Here is an 8,877-nt window from a genome sequence, read left to right on the forward strand (position 1 = left end):
GGAGGGGGAGGAGAGGGGAGGAGGAGGAAGGGAAGGGAAGGGGGAGGAGGGGAGGGAGGGGGAGGGGGGGGAGCATGGACAATGGACAATATCATGTCATATCCTCCTGATGTGCGATGGGATGATGTTGTGATGGTGGTGATGATGCCCTGGTTGCGGGCTTTGCTCCTGCCCGTCTCCAAGTCGCCCCCCCCTCCTCTTCCCCTCCTCCTTCCCCTCCCCTCCCCTCCCCCTCCCCCTCCCCCTCCCCCTCCCCCTCCCCCCTCCCTCCCACCCACCACTTGTCTGTGCGAGAATGGCCATGAGTGAGAAGCGCATTCTGTTTGTGAGGTATGTTCACCATGTGTTGTGTGCGTATGTGGTGGATGGGTTTGGCGTGGGTAGGGGTGGGTGGGTGGGTAGGGGTGGGTGGGTGGGGCGTGGTCGACTCACTCTGGCGGGGCGCGCGCGCTGTTGTTGGCTGTTGGCTGTTGGTTGTTGGTGGCTGCTGGGATCGGGGGCTTTTGGCTGATGGTGGCTGTTGGCTGTTGGCTGTTGGCTGTTGGCTGTTGGTTGTTGGTTGTTGGTTGTTGGTGGCTGCTGGGATCGGGGGCTGTTGGCTGATGGTGGATGTGGTCTGGCGTCGGGTGGGCTGTGATCTGGCGTCGGGTGGGCTGATGGTGGCTGTGATCTGGTACTGGGTGGACTGACTGCTACTCATTGCTGGTGTGAATTGATGACCGGCTGTTGATGTGTTTACAGAAACCTGCCGTTCAGCATCTCGCCCGAGGAGCTGTACGAGACGTTTGGCCAATTCGGTACGGTCCGTCAGATCCGGGTGGGCAACGAGCAGGCGACGCGCGGACAGGGGTATGTGGTGTACAACGACGAGTCTGTGGCTGCCGCCGCACTCTCAGTGCTCAACGGGTTCCGGGTCGGCGGACGATACATTGTGGTCTCGTATTTTGCGCCGCAACTCGCGCAGCGCAAGCCAATGACCCAGGACGAGCTGCAGAAGCGCCGCGAGGAGCTGGAGGCGCTGAAGGAAAAGTACGGGCTGGACGACGAGGGCAACGCGCTCGACGAGTGAGGGCGGTCCGGTCGGCCGGTCCATTGCTACGTTTACCGGCGGCGGTGGCGAGCACGTTTGGTGCGGACCTTCTTGGAGGTGCGGCGACCCAGGTCGGCCTTGAGCCGACGGTCGACCATGCGGTAGGAGCGAGTGACCGACTTGCCGCCACGGGCCTCGGCGCGCTTGCCGATGACGAGGCGGCGCTTGGGCTTGTCGACAGCCTTGTTTCCGGCACGGTAGAGGCGCTCGATCATGCGCGCGCGCGAGGTGGCGGAGAGGTCGGTGTCGTTGGCGATGGCGGTGACCTGGCGCTTCATCTTCTCGAGCTTGATGACGGCGCGCATCTTCTTGCGGGCCTTGGCCTCGGCGACGCGCTTGATGGGCCGGGCGTTGACGGCCTTGTGCAGGTGCTTGAGCTCGGCCACCATCTCCTTGGTGATGGGCAGCGAGGGCTGGTTGTTTTCGGCGAGGTAGTCCTCGTACCAGGACGGCAGGTTGTCCTCGTTGTGGGCCCGCCGGTTGTACGACTTGTCGATGAGCGACTCGCGACGCTTGCGGGCGGCCATCTCCTTGGCCAGCGCAAGGTACTCGGCCTTGTCGTCCGAGTCTGAGAACGACATCGGGTCCTGCGGGACGACCTCAAACTCTGTCACCCCGTCGGACTCGGACTCGGGCTCATCAGACGACGAGTCATCGCCAGACGAACCGAGCACGATGCGGCGCGGGTCGTGGCGCTCGGGCTCGCGCTTGCGCTTGCGCGACGGCTCGGCAGCAGCAGAAGCAGCCGTAGCCACCGGCGCACGCTCGCCCGAGCGTCCGAGCGGCGCAGCCGCGGGCGGCACGCCGCGCATCTCGGCAACAACCTTGTCGGCGTCATCGTCAACCTCGAGGCCCTGGAACAAATCGGAAGAAAAGACATCGTTAGGGTTGGCAAGGCCGGAGCGGCCGGTAATGAGCGTGTTGGCATCGGCGGCGACAGCAGCGGCAGCGGCGCGGCGCTTTTGCAACTCGGCAAAGAACTTGGCGTCGGACGACTCGGACGAGTCGTCGTCAGACGATTCGTCGGCGTCGTCATCGGCATCGTCGTTGGACGAGTCGTCGTCGTCCGAGGAGGAGAGGATGTTGCGGTCGACGTTGGGGCGGAGGGCCGCGATGGCCTCGGCCTCCTCGGTCAGGCCCATCTCACGGGCCTTAAGGTCCATGTACAGCTCGGTGGAGATGCCGAGCTGGCGGACACGCTTGATCTTCTTACCGACGCGGACGCGAGGCGTGGCGCGCTGCTCGCGCTCGACCTTGTCGGCGTGATACGCCTCGAGGTCGGCCTCGACCTGAGTGTCGTAGTCGAGGCCCTCGAGCGGCTCGGTAGCGCCGGGTGGCGCCTCGGTGTCGTTGCGGACGCCCTTAGGCAGGTAAACGTCGGCAACCTCCTCGTCGTCGACGGCAGCGAGCGCGGCGTCACTGTCGCCGATGATGGCGTTGACGTCCGTCTGCGTTGGCATCGTTTCGAGCGAGAAGAGCGAGGCCTCAGCCGGTGTCTCAATCACATCGCCGGCCGGCATGGCGAGCGTCAAGTGCTGGCGATACTTGGCGAGACGGGACCGCGTCTTGCGCTTCTTGCGCTTCTCGATGGCGCGCATGCGCTCCTTGAACCGCTCCATCTCGACGGCGAGTACGTCCTCGTCGGCGTTGGCCAGCTCGGCAAGGCTCAGATCGGTCGTCGTCACCTCGACCTCTTCGGTCTCGGGCTTGGCGTCAAGGCCCATAAAGGCGCGCATCGACTTGCGCCAGCGGAGAACGCGCTTAAAGTCGCTCTTGGAGAGAACGCGGAGGTCGGCGACGCACGCGAGGATCTCGTCGGTCGTCTTCGGGTGGTTGATGTAAACCTTGGACTCGGCGTCGGTCGTCGTCAGCTTGTTGTTCTCGGCGAGGACAGTCATCGGGTTGAGCGAGTCGACAAAGAACGCCAGCGGCACTTCCTTGTACAGAAGCGACCCGACATCGTCGGCATAGCCAGTCCGGTGGCGCTTCTGCTTGTTGTTGAAAATGTCCGGGACGGTGGCGTTGGGCGCAACGTCGGCAAAGATCGACGAGGCCTCAAACATCCGCGGATCGATCGAGTCAGGCGCCTTGAAGTCCTGGCAGACGACGAAGATCTCGGCAGAGACGCCACGTGACGACGGCGGCTTGGTCGCGTCGACCTTGTTGAACAGCTGCTGGAAGACCCAGATGAGGGCATTGTAGTCCTTGGAGCGGAAGACCTTGGTCACAAACGTGCCGCCGCGGGTGAGAAACTCGGACGCCAGCTTGCACGACTCGAGGACTAGGCACGCCTGCGAGTACGCGTCGTGCGTCCAGTCCTTACCCATGTTCGGCGCACCATCATGCAGGAACACGTCGGCCTTCCAGCCCTTGAGGAAACCTGCAATCTCCTTGCGGCACCGCGGCGTGGTGATGTCCGCAACAAGTGTCGTCACGCCCTTGATCGGCTGGATCGGGTCGAGATCAATGCCCATCACCAGCGAGCTCATCGGCATGTACTTGGTCGCCACCTGGAGCCATCCGCCGGGCGCAGCACACAGATCAATGCACACCCGCGCTGACGAGAGGAACTCATACTTCTTGTTCAGCTGGATCAGCTTGTATGCCGCACGCGAGCGGTATCCTTGTTCCTTGGCCAAGTGGTAGTATGTGGAGACGTCAACGGCGAAGAGTCAATAGGAAGCGCACAGGAAGGAAGAGTGAGAGATAACGATGCAGAGATCGGGCGAGATAAAACGATGCAGAGATCGGGCGAGATAAAGCGATGCAGAGATCGGGCGAGATAAAACGATGCAGAGATCGGGCGAGATAAAACGATGCAGAGATCGGGCGAGATAAAGCGATGCAGAGATCGGGCGAGATAAAACGATGCAGAGATCGGGCGAGATAAAACGATGCAGAGATCGGGCGAGGCAACAAAGACAAATGGGGAATACAAAAGGATGCAGAGATCGGGCGAGGCAACAAAGACAAATGGGGAATACAAAAGGGACGCAAATGAGTGGGCCTATGCGAGAGAGGGGAAGATTGCGGAGGAGACTGCCGGACAGGGGGACCATAACAAGGACCTTGACCGACGACGAGTGCATGAGCACGTGCATTAACAAACAAGTTGGAAACAAAGATAGTACACCCATATAGGATGCGATTGGTGATGTGGTTGGACGGGCAAGTGCCCGCATGCGCCCATGCCTGGGGGGAATGGGCCTCCCCTGGCTTCCCCCCGGAGGATGGATGGCAGGATGATGACAAGCCGAACCGACTGGAGGGGAAGGGGGGGGGGGGCAGGAGGGGGTGGGGGACGGAGGGGATAAGGGGAAGAGAGGGAAGAGAGGGGGGTAGGGTATGATCTCAGAGTCGTTCCACAGACAGAGAACATGGTTATGCACAGACATCCTTCCTTTCTCGTATCTCTATGGCTGTACAGCACGCCACTCATCCATGGACGGCGAGTAGCCAACATGCTCCCCAACCCCCAGACTCCAAAGATTAATTCATCAAGAGTCAATCATTGGCTGGGGGAGGTGGGGGGGACACTGCCAGCTGCACCCTTCCATGGATGGGCTTGCCATTCAACGATCGGGATGCGGGAAAGGGAAGGGAATCACAGGGGTGAGGAAGGGGGGAGAGAGGATGGGGAAGCTTAGTGCGACTGGATATTTGTCAAGGCGGCCTTTTCCCTTCTTCTGCTTCTTCGAAGGCATGGTGAGCGGGGAGTGAGGTCTACCCAGTTGAGTCGCCAACACCGCCTCGAGTTGGTCGGCCAGTCGGTCGGTCGGCTTACCCTGTCCCTCCTCCTCTGACCAAGTCGACTCCATCATGCTCGACAATCGGCCGATAATATTCATTATCCCGTTCCTTTCCGTCCGATTGGATGTTGTGGCGGACGAGTCGCCGCCATGGTGCGAGGCTGTAGCATCGGCTTGATAACGGAGGAGCTGCGCAACACTGTGACGGTCGCAGCAAGTGTCGGGTCCGAGGTCGCGTCTGCAAGAGAGCCCGGGCAAACGTCTTCCTATCTATCCCCATCCTCAAATCGCCGCATAGTACGACCATTCAGCCGCTGATACGCGCGGGTCCGATCCACATGTCACTGTGGTGCTATGTCTGGTTGCCGCGGCGAAGCTTCCATTTGGCGAGGTCATCGCTGTCGGCCACGCGTCATTGCTGTTGCAACGCCGAGCACTCGTCTCCACCATTATCATGGCGACAACGCCGACATCGAGTCGCGCCAACCCACTGGGAAGCGCGGCAGAGACAGAGCGGATGGCGAGGCAGTGGAGCGAGGCGCTGCGTGGATGCCGGACCGAGTCTGTGGTACTGGCGACCAAGTTTGATCGGCTGCGGGCTGTGATAGTGGCGCATGTGCAGAGCGGGATGACGAGCGATGCGGAGAGCGACGTCGACATCGCAGTGTTCCATGAGGCCTTCCCTTTTGCCATCTGCATGTTGGACCAGCTTGTCAAGACGCCCCAGTTGTCAGAGTCTGCCGACGAGCTGCGAGACATGGTCTCTCGGACCAAAGACGCGCTCGCCGACGAGGGCTGGTCGTTTGGCGGCTTGATGGCCATGATCGGCACCATCTTCACTCTCGCGCCGTACGCCGCCTCTGCGCTTGTGCATCCTCGCGAGAGTGCGAGCAGCGATGAACGCGACGGCGTCTCCGACGCCAATCGCTGGTCCTCTGTCCTCCGCAACTGCCAGGGCGAGATCGACACTGTCCGCCATCGCATCGCCGACGCTGACTCCAGTGGAGGCGGTGACGACACCACTGACGAGATGGACGCTCGCACAGAGGCTGCCATGCAATCGCTTACCAAGTGTGTGCTGAATGCCGTGGCTCCGGTCGAGTTTGGCGCGTACCTCCGCTCATGCGAAGAGCGCGGCTGCAAGGTGTTTGACGAGTGCGACGACGCCGACGTCCCACCTGAGCTCATCCTAGCCTTTGACAAAGTCACCTCGGCCATGATTCATCACCTACTCTGACTCGATGTGGCTCATCGGCCGTGTTGGTCACGGGCTGCCAGTCAAGACTGGCGGATGGCGGCGGCGGAGGTGGCGGCGTCGCCAATAACGTTATTCAATGAAAACACGATTATTCCAAGCAGCTGGTTTGCACTCTTCTCTCTCTCACGGTGCCACAGCATGGCCATCGACCACATTCCGGATGCGGAGGAGATGAAGACGCTCGGTGAGCCGCACCATTACGACGCCAACTTCAAGGGGCCGATTGTGGAGCGGCAGTGCCGGGACGTGCTCTTCCTTCTGCTCTTCATTCTCTTTATCATTGGTATGGGTGTTGTCACCGTCATCGCCTACCGCATCGGCAACCCAAGCGGTACGTTCCCCACGCCCCCCACGCCCCCCACCCCCTCGCCCTGCCCCCAAGCAGGGGAAGAGTAGCGACAGTATGGGAAGAAGACGCCATACAATCCATGGTGTACATGTTGTACACCACCATGGAACCTTGTGTATGGTCATAAGGACAGCGTAGCCCCTCCGCTGCCGACCATGCCCGCACCGCGCCTGCCCCCACCGCATACCAGGAAAACGCCATTGATCACACCTCGATCGCGCGCCGTTTTGATCAGCCGGCTCGCCCTGGTTCCACCGGGCCCCGGGAGCGGTATGCGGTGCGGGCATGGCCAAGCGAAGATGCTGGGTCGCTCTCCACACTCTGGCATGGTGCGCAAACAGAATGGGCTCCTCCTTCTCCTCTTCTGGAGAAAAAAATATCCCAAAGCCCATGGCCCACTGGCTTTGGCCGCTCTTATGAGGCGGTGGCGTACTTTGGCGTACCTTTATCGTACACTGGGGGAAGAGGGTAGAGGTAGAGGGCGAGGAGAACGACTCACGGGAGTGAGACGGGGCGGGGGGCACGTTGGGGATGAGGACAGGATTTTGTACGGGACGGATGCAGACGGCAATGTGTGCGACACCAAGAACTCTGATTTGCGCAACGGCATCGACATGCGTGGGCGGCCGTTTGTGTTTTTCGGCAACCCTCTCAAGCCGTTCCGTGACGAGATCTGCGTGAAGAAGTGTCCTGTGGATAACGTCAACATTTTTGCGTTGTCGTACGACAAGGACAACATTTATTGCCGCAACGGCTACACCGGCAACAAGCCGCGGACAGACATCCTGTACATGGGATGCACCGGCGACTGCCCGTGCTTCCCGGGCTACTCGTCGACGCCGATCCTGCGGCGGTGTATTCCTGCGCCGGGCTCCGAGACTGTGACCAACTCGTCAGACACGACAAACATCATGGACAAGATCAACTCGACGGAGCTGTCGCGGCAGATCATGGCAGACATCAACGCTGCCAAGTACATCATTCTGTTCCTGGCGGGCGTGGCTGTGGTGCTCTCGTTCTGCTGGCTTCTCCTTCTCAAGACCTTTACTGGGTGCCTGGTGTGGACGACGATTATTCTCGTTTCCGTGCTCTCTATCACGATCTCGACGCTGCTGTGCATGGAGGCCAAGGAGGCGCGCGACGAGCACAACGACGCCAAGCGCAAGGGCGTGGACACGGTCGAGTCGCAGCTGCAGTACCGGACGATGACGGCGTTTGCGGTGATTGCGACGGTGGCGACGGCGGTTCTGCTCATTGTTGTCCTCACCATGCGCAACAAGATCCGGCTGGCGATCCAGATCATCAAGGAGGCCGGGGCGGCGCTGACGTCGATGCCGTGCTTGTTCTGCGTCCCGATCTGGACCTTTGTCATTCTTGGCCTCTTCTTTGCGTACTGGATCGCGACGGCGCTGTACCTGGCGACGGCCGGCGAGCCGCTGTATGACCCGGAGACGGGCGAGTTTGTGACGTACAAGGCGTCCAAGGACGTGCGGCGGATGCAGGCGTACCACGTCTTTGCCCTCCTCTGGGTCCTCGCCTTTATCCTGGGCATTCACGAATGCACCATTGCCGGCTCGATCGCCACGTGGTACTTTTCGCACGACAACAAGGTCAAGGGCTTCCCCATCCTGCGGTCGCTCAAGCGGACGCTGCGGTACCACACCGGGTCTGTCGCGCTCGGCTCGCTCATCATTGCCATTGTGCAGTTTATCCGTGTTTGCATCGAGTACGTCCGCATGCAGCTCAAAGGCAAAGACAACGACTTTGTCCGCTTCCTCCTCCGCTGCCTCGCGTACCTCTTTGCCTGCCTCGACCGCTTCCTTCGTTTCATTTCGCGGAATGCATACATCCAGATCGCGATCTACGGCGAGTCGTTCTGCACCTCGGCCCGCGAGGCCTTTGCCCTCCTCATGCGTAACGCGTGGCGCCTCATTGCTGTCCAGTTCATCGGCGACTTTGTCATCAACCTCGGCAAGCTTGTGGTGGTCGTCATCGTCGCCATTGTCGCCTTCTTCATGCTCCGCGGCAAAGACGAGCTTGGCCTCCGCGAGGGCATCGAGCTCAACTACTGGGCCATTCCCTTTATCCTCATCTGTGTCCTCGCCTTTGCCGTTTGCACAGCTATGATGGGGCTCTACGAGCTGGCCATCGACACCATCTTCCTCTGCGCCATGGAAGACTTTGAGCGCAACGACGGCTCGCTTGACCGCCCCTACTACGCTTCGGAGCCGCTGACCAAGCTCCTCAAGGATAACGAGAAGCGCAAGATGGACACCGATCTTGGCAAGGACAACATCTAGTCGCTTGCACCATTTCAGTGAACTTGAACATATCGAACGGATGTCAGCGTGAGCCCCGACCCAGACTCGCCCGAGCTACCTGTGCCTACTCGTTGCCAACCGGCCACGCACCCCCCTCCCCCCCCTCCCCC

The 8,877-nt window shown here is 60.8% G+C and overlaps 4 protein-coding genes across 4 annotated transcripts in view; 2 read left to right on the plus strand and 2 right to left on the minus strand.

Moving 5' to 3' along the window:
* AMSG_06239 (molybdenum cofactor biosynthesis protein C) overlaps positions 1-303 on the minus strand; it is a gene marked incomplete at its 5' end in the record, with an annotated part of 1,355 nt that extends 1,052 nt beyond the window's left edge. Inside the window, one exon of the mRNA XM_013901957.1 lies at positions 279-303. Coding sequence (XP_013757411.1) covers positions 279-303 — 25 coding nt within the window. The remainder of the gene's footprint in view (positions 1-278) is intronic.
* Positions 304-1,074: 771 nt separating this feature from the next.
* Positions 1,075-4,812, minus strand: AMSG_06241 (AdoMet-dependent rRNA methyltransferase spb1). The gene is made up of 2 exons (XM_013901958.1): positions 4,751-4,812; positions 1,075-3,739 (listed from the first exon to the last, which is right to left on the minus strand). Exons 1-2 carry the CDS (start codon positions 4,792-4,794, stop codon positions 1,102-1,104), a joined length of 2,682 nt encoding a protein of 893 aa, XP_013757412.1. The 5' UTR covers positions 4,795-4,812; the 3' UTR covers positions 1,075-1,101.
* Positions 4,813-5,293: 481 nt separating this feature from the next.
* On the plus strand, positions 5,294-6,076 carry AMSG_06242 (uncharacterized protein; the record flags this gene model as incomplete). Its single annotated transcript, XM_013901959.1, has 1 exon — positions 5,294-6,076. The coding sequence occupies one exon, from the start codon at positions 5,294-5,296 to the stop codon at positions 6,074-6,076; it is 783 nt and encodes a 260-aa protein (XP_013757413.1).
* A 126-nt stretch (positions 6,077-6,202) lies between these two features.
* Positions 6,203-8,783, plus strand: AMSG_06243 (solute carrier family 44). Its single transcript, XM_013901960.1, has 2 exons — positions 6,203-6,428; positions 6,988-8,783. Exon 2 carries the CDS (start codon positions 7,061-7,063, stop codon positions 8,744-8,746), a length of 1,686 nt encoding a protein of 561 aa, XP_013757414.1. The 5' UTR covers positions 6,203-6,428; positions 6,988-7,060; the 3' UTR covers positions 8,747-8,783.
* The last annotated feature ends 94 nt before the right edge of the window (positions 8,784-8,877 follow it).

Source organism: Thecamonas trahens, assembly GCF_000142905.1.
Source record: "Thecamonas trahens ATCC 50062 unplaced genomic scaffold supercont1.26, whole genome shotgun sequence".
NCBI lineage: Eukaryota > Apusomonadida > Apusomonadidae > Thecamonas > Thecamonas trahens.